Genomic DNA, 24,704 nt, shown 5'->3' on the forward strand with positions numbered 1-24,704 from the left:
ACATCCGGGCATGACTAACCTCTAACAATGCTACTAACATATTTGTAACGTACTGTCTTCCATTATGTAACGTGGATAAATAATACAAATGTAGGGATAATACACGTTGTTTGTTGTATTAACGTCTGCAAAAGCCCGCGGGATTGTTTGTCACAAACATATCCCAAGGGCTTTTGCTGACGTTAATACACAAAACAAACGTGTATTATCGCTATTCTTGCATAAAAACAATACACGACGACTTTATGTATTGTTTTCATATGTGATGACTTGACGATTCCGGTACATTTTTTATTTACCATTCTTGTTGTTCTTGGAAACGGTAAACATGTTTTAAACATCCGTATCCAGGGCCCAGAAATAAACAACACTATCAAAAGCGCATCTTGAAGGTTTTTAAACGATTTTTTTATCTCTCGTTATTACAAACATAAAATTACCAATAATTGTTCATATCACTTCACAATTTGGTGCACTCGAGCACAATTTCAAGAATAATAACCTTACATTCGAGTTATATTGAGTACGGACACAGTTTGGAGTACGGATGAGTACGAACGTTGTGTCAAGCTTCGAAGCTGTTTATATAAATTCTTCGAGAAATTAGATAAAAACATACCGACTGATACTTACCAAAATCATAAATATGATTCCTAAAAACAAAGAATCGCACAGGTTACACGCGATTCTTTAATATTCACGGTTGTCTACAAAATCTGAATCGACGCCGAGTTCTAAAAGGTGAGTAAACAAGGGAAGAAACGAGTACGAACATTGTTGGGGGCAGCGCATTTGGCGTTAGTTACTGATACAGCAAAACATTCTATGGTTTAGATTGCAATTTTTATGCTTCAAGAAGAGGTTTTTATGAAAGAAACAAGACGCAGATACCTGATGTCAATCTGCGCAGAAATACATATACGTCCCTGGGAAAGCATTTCAAAAATAAAAATCGGGTATTAACAGCACGTGAATTGCCTTGTTTGCACACGATTTTTCTCCCGTTAATACATGGGCGGATCCAGTGAAAAAAGTAGTTTTTATGCAAGAATAAAGTACAAAGTATGGTCAAGATTTATTCCATTCGATGGCCGTACACATAAAAGTTACGTAACATCAAAAAAAAAAAAAAAAAAAAAAAAATCAAAATAAAAAAACACCCGTTTTCTTATTTAAAACCATATTCTGAGTTCAGATAATTCCCTGTTGGACAATCAGTTGTTGCTCGAATAGTCTAGTTGATATTTTTATGCCAGGGAGGTGCAGTCATTAAATGTAACTAACAAATACTACAATATTGCATCACTATATATCTCCATATTTAAAATTGATTTAAGTACACTGAATTACTCAATCTTTTATTCTATTTAGATGGGATGTGAGGATGTTCCCTATACAATAGTTTGAAACATATCAGACCAGGTAAGTATTTGTTTCATAATAGCTGTAGGTCATGTAGTCTGTCGGTTATACGCGACGTTTATGAAATACCTTTTCCTTTATCTGTATATAATCGTCATATCTTTGCGAGGGCGACTTTCGAGAATTCAGTGAACGGTATCAATATGTTCTTTGCAGAAATACCGTTATCATCAACTCGTCCGTTCTACAGATAGAGGAGCAACTTGGACAGTAGAAGTGTGCCCACATCTAAAGTTCCCAAATATAATCAGATTTGTTTTTATTTAGTTGTTTCATGCCTTTGGAGTACACAAATCAAATCTTTTAGTTAACTATCGACAATTTTTCGTTATTTTATTGGTTTTTCAAAGAAGGCTGTAAAACTGCGACAGGTACGTTACACTGCGAATTTTCATTCAAAAAATATTTAAATATAACACATAACAATATTTGTGTCCGTTATTTACCTGTTCACATTAAATACTCTTTATAGTTTAATAAGAAATAAAGTTATCTATATATTATGATTGATAAAGTAAATCAAATGGCATAGAAAAAATAACATAATTTACACAAATATCAGTTGTCTTAAAACGCATTTTATATTGGATTATGAAATAAAATCTATATCATCATGTAGATTAAAGTACTTGAAGTGATGAGGGAAACATACTATATGAACAATATAACTGTTGTTTCTTAGATATATCCGAAAATACAATCTTTTTAGTGAGGATTGTCTACCCATTTCGTATAAACGTATCAGTCGCATTTTTTAAACTGATTAATTGGCGTTACATTTGCTTTATATTTCATACATTTTGATATGATTCTATTTGAAAATAAAGAAATATAACACAAAATGTTAATGTTTTGTATAGAAAAACTTTAATACGAACATCTAACATAAAAAATTGAAATTGTAACGTATCTGTTTTATTCAATATTTATGAAGTCTTATTAACTTCAGATATCAATAATAAAAACGCCTTTAACCTTTTTCTAAAACTTTAAGTTAAGGTGATGATTATTCAAACAATTCAAACATTTTTACACTTTTATAGCACAGTCGTATAACGTATCTGTTGTTTGTAACGTATCTGTTTTTAACATGTTTTCTCAAGTGAAAAATATGAAATCTGGACTGAAAGTTAAATACTTTAACTCGGATAAAGTTAAACACGTGTTCTACTACACTGTTCAGTAACATTTCTACATAAATGCAATATAAATGCATGCTGAATGAAACACTTAATAACGTATCTGTTCAAAACAAATTGAAAGACGGTGGCAGTTGAACATCATCTTATCTTATTTTCTATAATATGTTTATTTTGTTAATAAATAAATACTTTTTGATAATCATATCATGATACATTCAAACTGTCAATAGTTATTCCGGAACATGCATTACGCACCTGAGTATTTGAAGTGAATAGATGTTGTAACGTATCTGTTGTCGAAATTGCCGACACAAAAGGTACGCGGTCAGTATATAAATGATTGACACATATTGAAAAAGGCGATGTTTTGTTCAAGATGTATATCATTTGAGCATAACAGTTTAGTAATTGTCCCGATATTTAAATTTCATTACCATGCAATTTAATTTAACCCTAGATCGCCGACACAGATTTTTGATCTCATGTGCATGTGTTAAACGTCTGATTTTGAAAATTACTTATCTCTAGTGGACATATCAGTGCAATTTTAGACAGTATTAAACAGCCTCCTTCATTTTGAAAGCAAAATAGTAATACTACCAAAAAGTGTAAAGAGTTGAACTGTGCTGACATGTTTAAATTGAGTTGCTCCTCTATCTGTAGAATGGACGAACTGCGAGAATATTCTAACAAGAGCTCATAGAACACGAAATGCCCGCCCCCACAGTCCCTTGATGCATTCAGCAATTGCACAAGGAACAGAAATTATTTGGTCAATGTACACAAAAGTTCTACTATTCTGGGTCAATGTGACTTTGACCTTTGTCTTACTGACCTTAAAATCAATAGGAACCATCTGCTGGTCATGATCAACCTCCCTATTAAGTTTCGTGATTCTAAGTCCAAGCGTTCTCCAGTTATCGTCCTGAAACGGTTTAAGTATTCTGGATCAATGTGACCTTGACCTTTGACTTACTGACTGCAAAATCAAAAGTGGTCATTTGCTGGTCCACCCTACCAAGTTTCGTGATCCTAGGACAAAGCTTTCTAAATTTATCATCCTGAAACGGTTTAACTGTTCTGGATCACTGTGACCTTGACCTTTGACTTACTGACCTCAAATCAAAAGGAGTCATCTGCTGGTCCTCCCTATCAAGTTTCCTACTTATCCTAGGCCCAGGCATTCTCAAGTTATCGTCCAGAAAAGGTTTAACTGTTCCAAGTCACTTTGACTTGACCTTTGGTCTAACAATCTCAAAGTCAATAGGGGTCATCTGCTGGTCATGGCCAACCTCACTATCAACTTTCATGATCTTAAACTCAAGCGTTATTGAGTTATCATCCGGAAACCAACTGGTCTTTCAACTTTCATGTTCCTGGGCACAAGCGATTTTGAGTTATCATCTGGAAACCACTTAACTGTTCCAGGTGTGACCTAGACCTTTGACAGACTGACTTCAAAATTAATAGGGAACATCTGCTGGTCATGGCCAACCTCCCTATCAATTTTTTTGATCCTAGACCCAAGAGGTCTTGAGTTATCATCCGGAAACCGTTTAACTGTTCCAGGTCATTGTGCATTGAATTTTGACTGACTTACCTCAAAATCAATAGAGATCATCTGTTGGTCTTGTCCAACCTCCCTATCAAATTTCGTGATCCTAGGCTTAAGCGTTATTGAGTTATCATCAGGAAACCAAATGGTCTACATACCGACCGACCGACCGACATCTGCAAAACAATATACAACACGCTTCAAGGGAAGGTGGGATAGGGAGGGAGGGGGGAGCATAATAAATGTCAGTATCGTAATTCAGTGTGTATATTTTTTACGTTTAATAGCTATTTAAGACACTTCTATTATTATCAAGTTAAATGGAAATTTTCCCAAATGATGAAATGTTTTATCATATGCGCTTTTGACCCACTTACTTCGAGATATAGCATATTTGTTGTTCAGTCCTATGTCAGCTGGATGCTAGACTTTCCTCTTTAATCGTGTCTAACGAAAGAGATGGACTGCGCCATGATATGTAGTTCTTAAAGAGAATTCCTATAGTTTTTTTCCTTTCATAGAATTTTTTTAAATTCACACATATGATATGAAATTTTGTGCTGGAAACAATGAACAAATAAAAACAATAGGTCACCAGGCTTGTTTTTGTGAAAAATTGTTTTGAACACACCCACTGTTGCTGAAACTGCCAGCGATTTTTCAACATTTTCATAATTTTCTGCTTTTTTATAAATACCAACCAAAATATACATCAAGACAGCACAATAAGGTTTTTTCTTTTTACAAATTTTATTATATACTTATTTGATACTATAGCCATATTTGTAATACTCTATCCTTACAGTAATTGGTACAAATAAAAAAAAATATTGTTTCATATTTACTTTTGGGAACTTTTTTCAATGAAAAATACCCATAGTGAAGAATATTTTTTTAAATTTTGAAAAAACTCTTTCATAGAATTTTTTCCTGTTTTTCTTGTGTATAGATAATTGTATTGTGAACATAAAAATGGCTAAAAATGTATGGGTCACCAGGCTAAATTTTATGTTAAGACCGCTAGAATACAACAACTGTTAGGACGGAAAGTGGCGCGAACCTGGCCAAATTGATTACATCTATGTGCGCTAGAAGTTTAAAAAAGTTTTTAAAATTCCTAATTCTTTCTATAATTGAATACTAAATAATCTGAAAGGTGATATTGACTTATCAGTACTAAGTCAATTATCTTACATTATATGAACAACACTGTCTTTGTACTAAAATGCGATGTGAAACACAACCACAAAAATAGCAAGATATCTGTCAGGCATGATACTTGTCAATACAACATAAACCAGTATCAACATTTGATTACTGATAAAACTTATCAAAAATGTTATTTCATTCAAGAAACCTCATATCTAAGATTGTCTGTAACATGTTTCGACAAATGTTGACTTCAGTTCAGTTTTCCATAGAAAGTGTCGGCTGCGCAGAAAGATGCGCATAAAAAACTATAGGAATTCCCTTTAAAGCCCACTAATACTGAGCTGCTTTGATATATTTTTGCTTTCCTGATTCGTTGGATTCTTAATAATATTCTACTGTTGTTCTGCCATCTGCAACGGTATGAAGAACATGTGCAAATGGTTTGTTAAAAGCTTTAAGAAGATTCCTTGAAAGTATAAAACTCATATAATCAAAATAATAGAAGACTCGGTTTGACTAAGTTTGTTCATGAGAAGTTTAAAAAGGTGACGTACCCTCACGCCCTTTAGCACCAGCTTAAGCAGAATTCTAATGTGATTTTATTAAATGAACTCCATTGAACTAAATGACCAGAGGTTTTTCATATTTACCCAATCATTTTTGTGTTTCACATAACGCGCCTTAAGTTTCCTTGCGTGAATAAGACATTCAGCAGTCGAGGGCTTAATTTTATGTATACTGTTTTAGCAACATTCAGTGGCAGAGAAGGAATGATGAAAAAAGATAAGAGATGACTAACCCATGCCGCTGAAGCCACTCCTTCTGCAGTTAGCTGAACGTTATTGCGGAAAGGCCCTTTTAAACTCAGAACGTTTTAAATGCAGGGGTAATACTGTTTGTAGAAAGCTTTGTTATCGCGGGGCTGAAGACGAATTAAGTAGAACACATCTGTGTTGATGTCAAGTCTTAATATCTTAGTATAATTAACCAGTAATTTTGAATAATTAAAAAGACTATCATGAATTTAACATTTGCATTAATTAAAAGAAAATCTGTTAAACCTCTACTGGCATAATCGTCTTGATCATGCTTAAATCTGATCGAAATGAAATTGCAAACAATGCATATAATTTGCACATAAGCTTATAATAGAGTATAGATAACTATTTGTGCCGACATTGATTTGTACTGCATATTAAATTCCTTTCCGTCTAAGTACTTATTAAAAGCAGATATTGGTAACATATACTCCCTTATTGTATGTTATATATCTTGTAAATTTCGGAAATAAACCTATTGTAAACTCAACACCATAAGAATAGTCAAAAATAGATAATATCAAGAGTGTGAAGCGACGTGTAAAAATGCATTGTAAATTAAGTGGGTGGGGTCCAAATTAAACAATTAAAATAAATTAAATATATTTTTTCCTGAGAAAGTGTAAAAATAAATATTTGAAATGTCCCATTGGCTTGTTTAAGGACATGATTATTGACATTATAAGCAATTTTCATGATTTTTTTTTTTTTTTTTTTTTGAAATTTCATATTCGGTCACAATATTGATGGTATCGTTCCAGGATCCAGTCGCGGTCCCCAGAAGAGATACATACATATTGTTTTTGTCTTAGACCAAGGAATAATTTAGTATATTTGGCTATATTTCTCAACTACTTTCGAGCGGGATTACAAATGACCGTGGACTACTTGACCAATCTTTTAGAGAAACATTATTTTTAGCCAAAATCTAGAGGAAAGTGCCATTAATTTACGTGAGCCTAAGAAATTTTCCTAACGAGCGAACAATTTGGCAGCAATAGTTGTGGGTCACAAGCTTTATACATACTAGATATATTTTCATTGCAACAGAGCGACAAACACTTTAGTCACCGCAGCCTAATGTTACTAAGACTTGTTTAAGTGTGTGGTTCCCACATTGTCCGGTGTAAAGTTTCAATTCCGAGAGCATTGAACAAAACACCTCTAATCATAGTTCACAAACTTAATATAAAGACATGTTGTCATTGCAACAGAACGACAAAAATGTTTAAATGAGTTTTATTAAGAAATGTTACGTTTTAAGAAAGATATTGACAGTTTACTAAAGCATCCCCTGTCGATTTACATGTCCAGATTCAGACTCGTCATCGTATTTCAATTTTTCGCGTAAGTTTAAGTTATATGCATTGGATTTTTCTTGGAAGTTGAAATATGATTCATTTCAAAAGAAATTGAAGTAAAGTCTATGAATTTTATCATTCTCTGACTTTACAGAGATAACAAGTGAATGAAGTTTTGCCATACAATGCAAAGTCCACTACTGGAAGGCACCTTATTTTCTACTGCAGTATAACATAATGAACTGATATCTATCAATGATTTAATTAATATTTTACTATATATACAATATGTTAAAACAAAAATCTTGGATTAAAATTTGCATATATGAAAACCCACAGTTGCTTTCATATTGATTTTTTTTAGCCGATAATCACATGGGTTATTTATAGTACATGTAACAACAATGGGAAACTAATTCTAAACAAAATGAAAATGAAAAAATTCGGTATAATATAAGTCCACAAGAAACTCTTTGCCAGGAAGAGATAGGTCAAAATACAACTAAAAATTGGATGTAACATGCATGCACAGAAAAGTGGTCTCGACTTTTTCTCTACGGCCAGTAATAAAAACAGTTACAATATAATCTATTTATAGTAATAAAAAAGGGACGTTATTCTAAAAACAAGGGTAACTCAAGGTGGTGGACATTTGTGAAAAGTTACATCAAAATCCCTCCATGCATGAAGAAGAAATGCTCTGGACAAAGTCATTCTTGAACTTGACATTTGATCTCTAAATATGACCTTGACCTTAGACCTAGGGACTGGTTCTTGCGCCTGACAATCCACCTCATGTTGGTAAATATTAGTGCCAAGTTACATCAAAATCCCTCAATGAATGAAGAAGAAATGCTCTGGAAAAAGTCATTCTTGTATCTGATATTTGGTCTCTAAGTGTGACCTTGACATTAGACCTAGGGCCCTGGCTTTGCGCATGACATATTGTTTCATCCAGAGGAATATTTGCGCTAACTGATATTTGAATCCTGTTTTGCATAACAAAGTTCTAGACCGGACAGAAAAAAAAAACCCTATTGACCTTATATCTCAAAGTGTGACCTTGACCTTTAAGCTAGGGTTTTTGGTATTGCGCATGACAAGTCACCTCATCATGGGGAACATTTATGCCAAGTAATATTATAATGCCTTGATTGATGACAGAGTTCTGGACAGGACAGGAAAAAACCTTATTGACTTTTGACCTCCAACTGTGACCTTGACCTTTGAGCTAAGGATCTGGGTCTTGCGCATGACATGTTGTTTTATCGTGGGAAACATTTTTGCCAGTTGATATAAAAATCTCTTTATGTATGTCAGAATTATGGACCGGACAAGTCACAGACCCTGTTCATGCCATTTTAATATTTGACTGCTAAATGTGACCTTGACCTTTGAGCTAGGGATCTGAACGTTGAGCATAACATGTCATCTTATTATGAGGTACATTTGTGCCAAGTAATCTTAAAATCCCTTCATGGGTGGGAGAGTTACGGACCGGACAGGAAAAAAGACCTGTTGACTTTTGACCTCTAATTTGTGACATTGACCTTTGAGCTAGGGGTCAAGATGACACGTCGTCATTTGTGGCGTGTAATATTAAAATCCCTTGATAAATGACAGTTATGGACCGGATACGAAATTGCGGACAAACGGACGGATGGACCAGCGGACGGACGGAATGACAGAAAAGCGCATTCCTATAGTCCCCGAAACTGGTTTTCAACCAGTAGGGGACTATGAATTATCCGTTTGGTCCAACAGCTCAGTAAAAATGGTCACAAGGCCAAATTAAAAAACAATCAAATTTCGCGCTTATTTTTGCAAGAAGACTTTTTTTTACATCCATTTACAACACATTTGTGACTATTTACATCACCTGTGATTGCTTCTGACAAAAGTCATGTTTTTGCTCTAATATAAGTTAGAGACCACCAATTGTTTTTCCCATATACTTCCATTATAACACAAACTTAATATAAAGACTGTATTCATTGCAACAGAACGACAAACACTTCAGTTACTGTGGCCAAATAGTGTACTTTTCTTTCTCTGTCCGGTAAAAAAACCCTAAAATTTGAAAGAGTTGTTCTGTATAAGGAGTTTTGTAACAAACGATATATATTTCACATGTTTATCATCTTTTGCTATGCAGAAGTTATATTTTTGTCCAAATTGAGTACGTCAGCCAACCTCAACCATTGATCCAATTCAACAGCAAAATGCCATAATTGTTCTTCACAAGCTTATTTTACGAACATTTACTTTACATTGGAGTGGCAGATGGGACATGGGGTGTTACACTTTCCATTACCTCTCTTGAACAGACTCAACCAAACCGAGTCTCCTATAACTTTGTATAACTTTGCTTGCTTGCCCGTAGCTCGATACTACTAAGATTCGAAATTGGATGCGAACCTCATATTATCCAGAGAAAAGTTTTAGTTCGATTTTACTAAGGCTGGCAAAAGTGGGCGGTTTATACTTTGTCCGTTGAAAAATGTCAACCTTGAGTGAGGGTTAGTTCAAATACTAACAGAAACAGTATATATTGCAGAGGCCATATTTAGTAAATCTTGCTATGTAAATTTTCATTTTATGTTGAAATTGAGCCCTTCATCATGCTATAATCACTAAAACTTTTCGGCAGCAAAACACTTCCGATTGTTTTTCCTAACCTTAATACACATTTATACACAGACATATTTTATTGCAATACACAACTACCAAAACCCGGCTTTGGGAGCAGCTATCGCCGGTTTCAAGTTGTAAACAGTTAAGTAAAATCTACATTGTTTTTATATTTTAATTGACAGAGCTTTTTTTCGAATACAATGTTCAAAATGATAGTTTTGCCTTTTTTCTTTGAGGGGGGTGGGGGGTGGGGGGCGGGGGGCAGGGGGGTTGGGAGGGGGTAGGTGGTTATAGGAGGTAAATATCACACCAATACAGTTATATGTCATATGGCGACATTACATCGGTTGATATTGGTGATAGACCCCATGTTGCCCTCCGTGCGTTATTTTATTACGGGCGGGCACTAGGGTAGAGCCATTCTAAAAACAAACCGGATGGCTTCCTCACGTGAATAATATTACAACCCATGGAGGCACGAACCAACAATGGTGAGGATCCAAGTGATTCAAAGTCAGTTACCTTAACCACTCTGTCGTGACAGACCCTCCAATTGTTATAGAAGATATATAAAATTGCACTATAAACATGTGGGAACTTACCTCCTTATTAAAAGACTTTTGAATTCATACTATAAAGATACAATGTTACAAAGTTGCAATTGTTCTTAAATTTAAATTTCAATTTACAAGGTGAACTAACAATGTGATGTTGTTTTGTAAACATTCCATTAACATTTAGAAAAAAAAACCTTTTCATAACACGAAAAAGCCAAAATATCGTCGTCTTATTATTGTTATTTTGTAAAATAAATTTAATCAAATTAACAAAAGACTCATATATGTAAAGTTACAGATGCTATATAAGAGTCTAACCTTCATTAGCAGCCATCTGTATATAGCATGACCGCGCTGAGACATGCCATCATTAGGCCCGACCTTTGAAATGAACCTTTATGCAGTGTGATACTCTCTAAAAACGCGGACAGTTAAATATTTATATAAATGCGCTTAAACTGTCATCAAAATCCTTATGTTGCAAAATCAATGCATGGTTTTCTTACTGTTCCAATGTAACCAAAGTCTCAGACGATAACAACAGTCTGCATCACCGAAATTTGTGTCAATTAATGATTTTTTTTATAGTAAATATGTCGATAACGTCAGGTTTAGTTTGTTCAAAACATACAATAATAGTTTATTCATTGCAGAAGGCATATTTGAGCCATCGTTAGATATTTCAAACATTAATTAAAAAATTGATAGTATGAGTTAGTACTTATTCCTGAAGAAATAAAAGAAGTCATCATATATTCTAGAAAGGAAAATTACAGATGAATTTTCATTAATACATATGTAGATAAATATTTTCAAACGTTGCATCTGTTTGAAGAGGACTTTTGCGTGCAACAAAAAAATCTACACCATTAGAAACGCAAACAATCTTGTGAATATAGCTCAAAACAGATTTGATGTCTAACGTCAACAACATTGATATAGTGGTCACCTATCCGCAGTTGACACTTTCAGATAGTCCATTCGGTGGCCAAGTGAGACTGTATTGCTATTTCTACCATTTCTATTCAAATTGACAAAGACCATAATAGACCGTATTACAAAAGTTATCGCCCCACTGGTAATTTTTATGTTCAAACATCAACATGCATACTGTCTCTTCAACGGGATGAAAGGGTTGACCACTAATCCAGTTTGTATATCCATCCGCCACTTTTGACCCATCTAGCCACTTGAAAGTATCTGGCGATTCATTTGTTCCATTTCCACCAATCCAGATATTGCCATTAACTGTAATTATATTGTTACATAATTTATCATATAAAACAAGTATCCCGTTGCGAAAAGAAGATTTTCTGATTCATGTTCTGGTCAAAGAACCAGAGTTTGCCGGGCGTTTGCGAATAATATGGTTAAATGTCAACCTGGCCATTCAAATGTAGGGTATTGCTACACAAAAATGACATGTGTACGAAAGACCCGTGGTGACATTTCAACTTCATTATTTCACGCTTTCTGCTTCATGATTTCCGCTTGATGAATTCACGATTTTTGCTTCCTGATTTGACGATTTCCACATTATTAATTCACGATTTCACAAATTCACGATTTCATGATAAAACTTCACGATTTCACGATTTCCGCTTCACGAATTCACGATTTCACAATTTCACGAATTCACAATATTACAATTTCCACTTCACGATTTCACGAATTCACGATTTCACCATTAAACTTCACGATTTAACGATTTCCACTTCAAGAATTCTCGATTTCACGATTTCATAATTTAAGTACAATTTCAACTTTTTGCGACTTTATTAGTCACATGAATATTGTATGACGTAGAAAACCGCGGGTGATATTCGCTGCATGTAAGATGGCGTGTTATATATTTGTACAACCAGGTTTAGGTATTAAAAGTGGAAACTGGCCGAAAATGCCTCAACTGATGAGGAAATAGACTTACAAACAATACTTTTAGAATGCATTATTGCTTTAAATGTTGAATTGTTCCAGTCCCTTTTTTCGGTTTTAGTAAGCTCCCCATCTTTCTTCTATTAAATAAAAAGCGATACATCTTATTCATGTGTAAGCTATTGCCACCTGTTGTGTAAATGGTATGCAAACTGGGTTGATCAAGAGAATGGCCTTACCACGAGGGCCGTTTAAAACGTAAACAAGCGGCTTAGACGTTTTACTACATTACAGGAAAGGATATACATACAAAATATCATTTCAATCCATGCAAGCATTATCTTTTAAATGAACGGAAACCAATGTGTCTATGGACGGAAAGACGGATTCCAAAATATCGGAATGACGGACGAACTGCAGGGCTTAATGCTCCGTCGCCATAGATGACGGGGGCATAGTAAACATACTTATATTTTTTGGAATTGTCTTAAACAGTAAAGCTACTTGGGAATCGTATTTTGTTCATACATGTTTTTGTGTTTAAAGTACCCAATACTGTGGTGGTACAGGCACCATATCCCTCCCCAACCTCCACACAAACGTATGCATGAGTATAAACTCTTCCGTATCCCAGACCATAATTACGTATACACTTCATTGAATGTAGGGTAACGGAATGGATTGGCCATGAAATCAAGAAATCATGAAATCGTGAAGTTTAATGGTGAAATCGTGAATTCGTGAAGTGGAAATCGTGAAATCAGGAAGCAGAATTCGTGAATTCATGAAGTGGAAATCGTCAAATCATGAAGCAGAAATCGTAAAATATTGAAGTTGAAATGTCACCACCACGGGTCTTTCGTACATGTGTCTGGTACAAGATCTTCCATCAGAGCCTAAAACTGTGAGTTTCCAAGGGTATCAATTGCATGAGATACTTATCTAAATCTTGGACTTAACTACGTATACGAGAGGCTGAACTGAGAAAATGGATCCATCGGTTTACCTCCCTGAATTATTTAATACAACTTTAAAACATAGATAATTATTAGTGTTTCCACCCTTTGAATGTGTGTATCAATATACTTACAGGATGCAAGAACAGTGTTTACCACGTATTCATTTTCTTCCTCAGATTTGATGCTTGCCAGATATCCACCTAAGCCTTCACAGCTTTGCTATAATGCGATTTGAAATAAAATATTTTTATATTAACAAATTAATTAATTCTGAATTGCACTTATGAAATACATGTAGTAATATTGAACGAAATAAACTGAACTGAAGTTAAATAATTTTATATTCAATTTAAACAATTTCTTCGAGTACTAACGACAAGAGACCTAAATGAACTAAAACCAAAACGTGGCAAAATATCAAGTAAGCAAAAATACCTTTGACGTGACCCAGTACAATCTTTGCGTCACAACGTGGAACACGGAAACTCCTGAAGTGATTCCATCATAAGCCGAACTGTCTGTGAAGAAAATTACAGAAAAATTACATATGAGCAGTGCCATGAGAAAACCAACATAGTGGATTTGCGATCAGCATGGATCCAGAACAGCCTGCGCATCCGCGCAGTCTGGTCAGGATCCATGCTGTTCGCTTTTAAAGCCTATATTGGAATTGGAAAAACTGTTCGCGAACAGCATGGATCCTGACCAGACTGTGCGGATGCGCAGACTGGTCTGGATCCATGCTGGTCGCAATCCAGACTACGTTGGTTTTCTCATGGCACGGCTCACATTGAGTTATTAATGAATTACTCGCAGAGTCAGTGTCAGAGTCTTAATATAAAGGTTGAATTGATTTATTGCACGGTGAATGATAATACGTAGGTGATTTGGATAATTCTAAACAGTCCAATTAAGACCAGTTTTCAATTGCTAGGGGCAGACAAATAATATTATATGCATTTTATGTTTTCAAACCTTGCTTAAATGAATACATTGTTGCATACCTTCGCAGTTATAGTTCTGTAATGACAATATCAGTACCCTGCGGCGGCTGTTTGAATAATATGAGTTCTAAAGTAATGTCCAAATGTACAATGTATACATGGTTGACGTCCCGTCACATGCACGTATCACAAATTACAACGTGATGATGCATGGAACAAATTGTAACTTATCAAACATTGTGACTTCCGGAATGTTCGCCATTATGTGACGCCATTGTCATGTGAGGTCATTGAAAATTGTGGAATAGAAAAGCAATGTACATGTAATTATATATTAACTTTATTTGTTTGTTTTGGGTTTAACGCCGTTTTTCAACAGTATTTCAGTTATGTAACGGCGGGCAGTTCACCTATAGTAACCAGTGTTCCTGGATTCTGTACCAGTACAAACTTGTTCTCCGCAAGTAACTGCCAACTTCCCCACATGAATTACCAGAGGTAGAGGATGAATGATGTCAGACACAATGACGTTTATCAAATCGTCACGGTGAACATACGCCCTGCCCAGGGATCAAACTCACGACCCCGCGATCCGTAGACCAACGCTCTCCCTACTGAGCTAAGCGGGCGGGTATATATTAACTGGGTAACATGTCCAACATCGATGCACATGTATTAACAAATCAAATTTATGAAAACAATAACACATTCAAAGTACATATGTACATCAATAAGTTTTTTGTCCACGGTAATACGAGGGAAATTCAGAAATTGTTGAGACTGTCGATATGAAATACAAAAGAAACTGTATTTAGTTTAACACATCGCTTACATCAAACGCTCAATATATTTACCCTTGACAGAAACACACATTTTCACACAGGGTATCCATGACCTAAAAGAGGCCGCTAAGTAGTCTGCCTGAGACACTGACACACTGCCAGACAGAGGGCACTTCAAGAATTGTAGCAACGCCCTGCCAGCATCTACTTTTTTCGCAAAGGAAAGAGAAAGAATGTGACAGGGATTTAGGTCCGGCGAATATGGGCGCGGCTATTGCTTGACCTGCTTGTCATTTAATTACTGCTGTACGATATTGCTCTTGTATGCAGATGCATTGTCATGGATAAGGCAGATGCACTGTAAACAATTTTGTTGTCGAAGTTAAGCATAGTTTTCTAAAAAAATTTAGAACCTTGTCCCTGTACAACTTTCCAGTAATAGTGGGTTTGGGTGGGTAATAATGGCCGTTAACAGTTTTAAATTCGTGCAGAATCTACTTGATTGGTATATTCAGAGAACAGAGTATCTTTATGTAGGACCTAACACCTCTATGCTTATGATAAAATGACATCAGTGTATACGCGGGTAATGTGTTAAAACGCTAGTAACTCAGCCTGAACAAATCCAATTGTGTTGAAGATTATTTCAACGTACATCCTCTAGATGCCCATGAAATAATCGTGCTTGTACCTGTAATTGTTTCTACGGAAGCGCTTTTGTCTCAACATTTCCTGAATCAAAGTACATTCTAACAGTGAGGGAAATACAGATTGACGTAATAGGCTACATAAAGTCGATACACTATAAAAGTACTAGTATAAGACAATCCTCATCAATTTCAAAAATGTCTTCCATCAAACACAACGTGAAATTCTTTCTTTTATAACTCTTCAATTCATAATAAACATATTAAGTTAAAATAGTCATGGTTTGCTGTTATGTATTTGTACTCCCCGACAACAAAGTTGTAAGGGGGGGGGGGGTGGGGGGAGAGTATACTGGTTTCAGGTTGTCTGTCCGTCTGGTCGTCTGTCCGTCTGTCCGTAGACGCAATCTTGTGCGCACCATCTCTCCTTATCCCCTTGACAGAATTTAATGAAACTTCACACAAATGATCAGTACCAACAGTAGTTGTGCATGGGGCATTTTAAGTTCTTTTAGAAAAAAAATTTGCAGAGTTATGGGACTTTGTTTTTTTGTTACTATACTATATACATAGACACAATCTTGTGCGCACCATCTCTCCTCATCCCCTTGACACAATTTAATGAAACTTCACACAAGTGATCAGTACCAACAGTAGTTGTGCATGGGGCATGTAAGGTTCTTTTAGAAAAAAAAATGGTAGAGTTATGGGACTTTGTTTTTTTGTTACTATACTATATATATAGACACAATCTTGTGCGCACCATTTCTCCTCATCCCCTTGACACAATTTAATGAAACTTCACACAAGTGATCAGTAACAACAGTAGTTGTGCATGGGGCATGTTAGGTTCTTTCAGAAAAAAAATTGGCAGAGTTATGGGACTTTGTTTTTTTGTTACTATACAGTATACATAGACACAATCTTGTGCGCACCATCTCTCCTCATCCCCTTGACACAATTTAATGAAACTTCACACAAGTGATCAGTAACAACAGTAGTTGTGCTTGGGGCATGTTAGGTTCTTTCAGCGACAAAAATTGCAGAGTTATGGGACTTTGTTTCTTGTTAACATACTATGTACATACAGTCTGCATATGCAATCTTGTGCGTGCCTAATCTACCAAACCCTTACACACAATTTAATGAAACTTCACACAAGTGATCAGTACCAACCCTAGTTGTGCATGGTGCATGTTACATTCTTTTAGATAAATATTCTGCATAGTTATGGGACTTTGTTTTTTGTTACTATACTGTATACACACAGTCTATATACATACAGTCCACATAATTATGCAATCTTGTGTGCGTCAAATTGCAATGTACTGTGTCAGTGCATGCGGGGGGTACATTCATCACCTTTAGTGATAGCTCTAGTTTATATTCTAGGGAAGACATATATATATCTACATATTTATATTTTTATATATTGTCGGGCAATTAACAGCTTTTTCTGCATCGCGGTACAAATAAAGCTTTTATTCCATTTATTTGAAATATAACAATAGATATAGATCTATATATTTTAGTAAGCAGTCCCGTAGTCCTTACCTAGCTTTCTTGTTGAATACTCGTGGGATTTAGCACGCCTCATATATTTTCTCGGCTTCACCCAATATACAGAAATATCAAACATGAAATGCATTGATTGTAACGCGGGTTCAGCCTTTGTTCCATCATTTCGAAACGGAAATGTGCATTATTTAGAAGGTGTAATTAAAGCGGCGTATCTCTGGTAAATTATGTTAAAGTATAATATGTTTCAGACTGGCATCTATAGACTAAATAATTTTAAATCCCTTTGATTTAATAGCAAACAAATAATTACTATTTTGCATGAAACTATGTATAAGCAATTTTACTATTTTTGAAAACAGTGTAAAATGTTTTTTTGAAACCTAGGTTCAGAAGATATAATCCTTAACAGACGTATCAGTCCCAAAGTAACATTTCTGTCTCAAATTTCCTTCAATAAAATTACTTCGCGTAGCTCTACATACTATGGTTGCTTGTTACCAACATGAGATTCAATTTTATATTAGTACGTTACTAAATTGACATTAAACTGTCCGAACAGAGGCATTTTAAAATAGTTTGAAATGGCTTTCATGGTTGACTGATTTGACTGTTCCATATCCAGAAATTCTTTTTTTTATATTGTCTTTAAGACATATAATATTTCAAGCCTCCACCTAACTTTGTAAGGCTAACACTTTATGAGGATTTTTATTACTTTTATAATTACGCACAAGGTATATGAAAGGTTATTTTACACTCTTTCTGAGACTTAAAGTTCATATGCTTATTTTGAAATTTCACTCACATATTGTAAGTCAGTTTGGGAAAGTTATTTAGCAAACGGCTCATCTGTAACCTCATTTACCATAGTAATTATGACAGAGATGTTCTAATGAGTTTAGCTTATGAGACACCAACAGACTTGATCATGAAAAACGTTACTTCCCGATTCCTATTAATATGAAATAAAGCAGTGCCTCAATTGGGAATCGTTACAATTCATTAGCTTGCCCAGAAATATGCATTAATTTTGTATCAATTTAAAGGTAGATTTTGGAACAAAAACAATACTGCACATATTTGTACTAATGTGCAAGACGTTGCGGTTCGGACATTTCAAGTTATGTGGACGCTTATTACGCATAAAAAAGTGTATTCTTCCTAAAATTCCGATGTCACGCGCTCTATGCACGTGCCGAAAGACCACATTTTTTAATTCGATAGTATATCTCATTCGATATATATCTCATGTTACCGCAGAGGGATTGATCCCTATTAATGCCAAGCATCAACCAAGTGACCAATCGATAGCCATTATTGAACTAGCTGACGGTCCATTAAACAGTCTCGAACATTTTGAATTCCCGAATGCGGGTAGGGACCTTACTTATTAGGCCATGCGTCGCGGCTGTATGTGTATGCACCAAATTAGTATAAAGTTCTTAAGAAATAAATGAAATAAGTATGTAATTTTGAGAAACATAAAACCTTCACATGGTTCCAAATAATTTGTTTTTTAAAACTGTGTCGAAATATTGCTTTTGTTACAAACAGCAAATGCCTCGCTCCACATTGTGCAAACATTGTGACTGGCCACCTTTAATTTTACTTAGCTTCAAATTAACTTTAGCATAGACGTAGTTCGTGTGATTTGATATAATACTTGTACTTTACAAGATGTTGTTTTTTTTCCGCTTAACAAACAAATTACCCTAAATGGTCAGCAGTAATATGAATATAAAAAAAGCCGCGCCATGAGAAAACAAACACAGTGCATTTGCGACCAGCATGGATTCACGCAGTCTGGTCAGGATACATGTTGTTCGCTAAGGATTTCTCTACTTACAGCAGTTTTGAAAGCGAACAGCATGGATCCTGACCAGACTGCGCGGATGCGCAGGCTGGTCTGGATCCATGCTGGTCGCAAACGCACTATGTCGGTTTTCTCATGGAGCGGCTCAAATGTTGATAAAACTACACATATTTTGTATGCACCTGACAACATGATGGTGAACATAAATTTGATTTCTTACTTTATATCGCCAACTTATCAGTTTAAGTGCTGTATAATATAAACACTGAAATAATATTTAATAAATAAATCAATAGACAATCGATTCAAGGAAGTGATAATATGTCATGTCAAACGTTGCTAAATTATATATGTATGTTATTATTATTGTATGTTTGTTATTGTTATTCAATGTCGTGTAATTCATATTCTAAAATTTGCTATTGTTATTGTATATGTCGTTATTCTTATGGTAAAGCTCGGACCCGGCACAAGGAAACGTATATCAAACCACAAATGAATTAACCTTTACCCAGCTATATTTCTAAAATAAACCTATCCATCATTCAAGTTGGGCTGTACCACTTATTATTCGAAGGGGTGTTCACTGAAAATTTACTGACTGAATAGCGAACAATGTAGACTATGATCAGCCCGCACAGACTAGCGGATGGATCTTGGTCTGCACTAGTCACAAAGACAGAATCACTTGCCGCCAGCAGGCTAAACGTTAAATGAGTAACTGCACGGACCTCTGTTTTTTATTTGACTAAGACAAAGATAATAGAGTTTCAACTGTGAGGTGTTTCATTCAAATCTCCGTTGACCATTCTTTTCTGTACGTAAAAATGTCACCAATTTCGTGTTTTCCCATAGACCGCCATTATGAAAATGTTATTGAGATACAAATTTTTCAAATCAGTCTAATACATGACCCCATCATTTTTATGGGTTACATGTTCATAGTATATTTTAATTTTAATGTTTTGACAAAACATGGTTTAATCAAATTCTAAATTGTAGCAAAAAATTTGATCTGAACATGCAGAACTATCTTTTGCGTGATTTATGTTCCTCTTTTTTTTTTTTTTTCGATTTTCGTATTACAGTATGTCTGTCCATTACATTACTGATCCATGTACCAAAAATTAATATTCACCATTTTGTGAAATACCAGCGTTAATTCAAACGCACGGGACAAATCAGGTCCAAAACAGTGAAGTTAAAATATAAACTTTATACATGTATGTATATTAATGACTCTTCACTTAATGTTAACACAAGGTAAATGTGTATAGTCTACTAGTAGCAACTGGTATTATCATTTCACCCATGTAAGGTTCCAAAGGTCTTAAAAATCAACAAAAAAAGTAGATTAGGTGTAAATTAACAAAAGCATAGCACCTTGTTCTCATCTGAGAAAAGGAAAAAAAAAAAAGAAAAACACACACAAAACAACAACAGATTTTACAACAGAAAAAAATCATGAAAATTGAAAACGGAGTTGTATAATATGTAAATCCGCAAATACCAGAATTTTTATGTGATACATCAACCCCAGATCTTAAAAATAATAGTTATTGTAAAACATTATATATTTGGACTATTATATCTTTCATGTAGTTATTACATGTCTGCTGATTTATCGCCTAATCTTTAGGACGAACACCACTAAATCCGGCTATTCTTTTTTTCATACGAAACTTACTACTTGATAACGTTATTTCGAAATTTTAGAAAATCTAATTTTTAGAGAATTAAATTCCTATTAAAAGCTATTTCTCTCCAATAGAAAAGGAAAAAGAAAGCGGGATGTTAACTTTTATATAAGAGAGCTTCACTTCATTCAATTTAATCCTCTGAATCTACTCTTTCCCTCCTTTAATGGCTTAAAGTTCTTACGCTGCCAGTTTGCTACATGTACATATACGTATGAGCCGCGCCATGAGAAAACCAACATAGTGGCTTTGCGACCAGCCTGTGCATCCACGCAGTCTGGTCAGGATCCATGATGTTCGCTATTGGTTTCTCTCATTACAATAGGCTTTGAAAATGAACAGCGTGGATCCTGACCGGACTGCGCAGGCTGGTCTGGATCAATGCTGGTCACAAAGCCACAATGTTGGTTTTCTCATGGCGCGGCTCATTTATATTTCGAATACTTGTGTGATTAGACCTGCGTAGGCTTTGATTTGATAGATGTTTCGTAGATTTCTCATTGGATATAGAACAAAACCAATTTAAAATTTTAAAATATATTTCTAAACTATCATGAAAATACAATTTTCAATTTAAAAAGATTAGAATGAAGGATACTTTCTACCATTTTTATTAATGCACTGATATTGGTTCACTATTAAACTTTCAAACTTGAAGCTTAAAATAGCGTGCATGTGTATATTTAAAATTTAAGCTGAAAAAAATTGTAAAATTTCCTAAAAAATTATACAGTTTTCCTATACATTATTAAAAGAAAACAACATTTATCATAGAATCGATACGATTCGAGAAATCTTCAAACTTGTAAATTAACCCTACATGTCATCTATAAAATACTTAAACGTTTATATTGATTTTGCAAAATATAGAAGGAAGAAATTCAAGAAATTACGGATTTAATGATTGATCAAGCAGTATAAACAAATGAAAGAAACATGTAATGTAACGATATAACCATACCTGGTAACCGTTTGTAAAATCTAGTCACTGCTGACGTGTGTTGAGTATCGTCCTTCGTAAAGAACTTTGCTGCACACGTCACGCATCTTTCATACGGTCCAAGAAAAACCCCGTAGCACGACGGTTTCCTCGAGCACAGGATAAAACATTTCTTCTCATTGTCTACAATGGTGTCGTCAATCATGTGACTTTGAGGGCATGATTCGCCGTCAAGAATTGTAAGAGGGCTGAATCCGACGAATCCCCCGGTACAAAATATTCCCTGTAGAAGGAACAAGACCGTTGCAACGAAGAGCATATAACACGAACGCGACTGTGCTGTGTTCATTTTCATCGTCAGCACTCGGTTTCTCAGTCAGTTACAAAGTCAGTAAAGAGTAATAATTGTTAAAACGTAGCTAAAATATCACAGAACAAGTTATATTCTGGATGTGCAAATTACGCATTAAACGTACGTTTGTCTTATTTTCAATTTGCATATCTAATGAAACGTTCCTAAAAAAAGCAACAACATGCTACTGGTCCCGAGAGTAGATTATGAATTTAAAATGCGTAGCTCGTATGTTACACTTATGTTCACTCTTTTTTTTTCGTCACAGCACACGCTAAGAAGTGCAATATCAATTATTTAAATTCCTTTCTGCTGTCAGAATATTAGAATTGTTTTGCATTTATCAAGATACTTAGTGAACTCGATTCGTCAATCCATTGATTTCGGATATGTATATACATTATTGCGACTTTTAGAAATTAAGTTGAGAACGTAAAATGGAGAAAACGATGTCATATCTTTACCCGGTTTTGTTGTAAATTTAATTATAAACAGCTGATTATTTTAAATATGCGATAAATTATGTAAATGTACTGTTTCTAATGACATATATTTTGCCAAGTTTGCCAGGGGTAGGGGGCACTAAATGTTTTTTTTTTCTGTTGTACAAAACTTAACTAAACAAACATGCTTATAGACTTATCGAATTTGCCCTGGATCCAAATGTGTCGAATCGACATGACCAAATGTTTGAGTGATGAATAATTTTCAGCAATGGAATAAAGTTATCAGACTGTATTTACTGCGGAGAGAACCACTTCTTTTCTAGGCTAGGGGGCGCCACCGGTCGCCTTTTTAGCTTCCGGCGAAACTTTTAAAATCCATCAAAAGTGTGAAAGTATACTTGCGTACCTTCGGGCCTGCTCGCTATTAACCCCGTGCATTGAATATGCGATAACGTAGATTAGAGAGTACTATAATTAGTATGCATGATCTGACAATAGATTCCCGCAAAATAGTCACGTAATGAAATTGTCGCTGGTCACGTAATGTTTGTTTTCTTTTTTAGATTGCAATTCCTCCTTTCTTTTATCATTTATCTGTCAAGATATTTTTCCTTTGTTCGTAAATATGCGTTTGTTGATATGTAAGATTATTTACCAAAGTCGCCACCGGTATACCATATGGACTCATATAGAAGGCTATAATGATTATAGTAATGTAAGTGGAGGGATAATGCAAGATACAGAAGCTTTCCTGGTTCATTAGGGGTAAAGCATCCATACACGGGACTATTATCTTAAAATTTTAGAAACTTTTAGATGAAGGAGCGGGGGCTAGAACTTACGACCCCTGGTTTCGTATTTGCATTGCGTCCGCCCTATTCATATTTGTATAATAATATATGCAGGTGCAGTCGTGTGTTGATAGGTGGGCCGAAGGTCTAGTGGTAACACGCTTGACTTTCAATCCAGAGGTCCGTTGTTCGAATCCCGGTCCAGGCACTGGAAATTTCTGAGATGCTCTTGAGTGTCTCCCAACTAACTAGAGGCCGGCCTGTACTGGTTCTTCCAAGGAAAGACGGCTTCGCGTGTATCGGTGCTATACACCGGGCACGTTAAAGAACCAGACTGTCTATCCGCAAAGAGCTAGGCCGGACACGTCTGTATCTAAAAAGTTCTCTCTGTCTGTTCTGGGGGCTTTATCTCACTCTGTCCCTCTGGTCAGATCGTTCTGTGTCTGTACTAGTATAGGATGAATTTTGCGCCCTGCGTGGCTGCGTTTATGTAAAGCGCCTTTGAACGTGTTTATCATGAAAAGCGCGCTATATAAATCTTGTATAAAAACGATAATAATTTATCACGTGACGAAAACATCACTGAGGGCTACTTCTTTAAAGAATTCAGAAAGAATTTAACATTGCGGTCATCATCGGTTAACATTTAACATCTACAGCATGATGTAAAATATTTTCTTTAAAGGCAGGATATTGCATATGCGCTAAAAAGCTAACTCTTGTATCTTATTTAAAAGATCAATGTAAATTCCCCATCTGTGTAGCTACATCAAATTAGATTAATACCCAGATCACAGTTTCCTTTGCATTTTTTTTTCAAATCTCCCATTGGTTGATACAATGATTTCGCATTAAGTCAAAAACTGTAAGATCGTCCCGTTTCAAGAACAAAGTTAGGAATTTATTGATTTTTTTTACATACGGTATTATCGGAATAAAGACCCCACCCTCCCCTTTCTTCCCTGCCGCTCTAAGAAGTCTTACAGCAAACTCGCCCAAATTTCAGATGATGATCTTATTATGTATAATTTCAATTTGCCAGTGCTAGGGGACGTGAAGCTTTCATATCCCCTTATGAATAGACTCGGTGAAACAATAAACAAGAAGACTACATACAAGCGCTTAACGCGACCAATAGAGGCAACATTAAAATAGGAGCAGAGCTATTACATTCAGTTACAGTTGGAATAAAGACAAAATATACTTGGAATGAAAGTCTGGGACTAACCGGAGAAATGGATATTAAACCAGATGTATAAGATATCGTTATAGACGATATTTAAATGATTAAAACTGGAAATCAGTACACTACGTATTAAGAGATCAGAATTCAACATAGAGAGGTAAAGAATTATA

At 35.2% G+C, this 24,704-nt stretch overlaps 1 protein-coding gene across 1 annotated transcript; it reads right to left on the minus strand.

Annotated features, from left to right (window-relative positions):
* Window positions 1-11,577: 11,577 nt before the first annotated feature.
* On the minus strand, window positions 11,578-22,516 carry LOC123530900 (uncharacterized). The gene is made up of 4 exons (XM_045311677.2): window positions 21,781-22,516; window positions 13,851-13,933; window positions 13,547-13,634; window positions 11,578-11,829 (listed from the first exon to the last, which is right to left on the minus strand). The coding sequence occupies exons 1-4, from the start codon at window positions 22,112-22,114 to the stop codon at window positions 11,603-11,605; spliced, it is 732 nt and encodes a 243-aa protein (XP_045167612.2). The 5' UTR covers window positions 22,115-22,516; the 3' UTR covers window positions 11,578-11,602.
* Window positions 22,517-24,704: the final 2,188 nt, after the last annotated feature.

The sequence above is a fragment of the Mercenaria mercenaria genome, chromosome 11 (assembly GCF_021730395.1).
Source record: "Mercenaria mercenaria strain notata chromosome 11, MADL_Memer_1, whole genome shotgun sequence".
Lineage (NCBI taxonomy): Eukaryota > Metazoa > Mollusca > Bivalvia > Venerida > Veneridae > Mercenaria > Mercenaria mercenaria.

Bases quoted from the DNA above. Each gene is read 5' to 3' on its own strand.
- LOC123530900 (XM_045311677.2), bottom strand. From the start codon at position 22,114: ATGAAAATGAACACAGCACAGTCGCGTTCGTGTTATATGCTCTTCGTT. The intron at 13,635-13,850 runs GTATTTTTGCTT...ATCGCATTATAG, and splicing joins TGTACTGGGTCACGTCAAAG to CAAAGCTGTGAAGGCTTAGG. The intron at 11,830-13,546 runs GTAAGTATATTG...ATATAATTACAG, and splicing joins AAACACTGTTCTTGCATCCT to TTAATGGCAATATCTGGATT.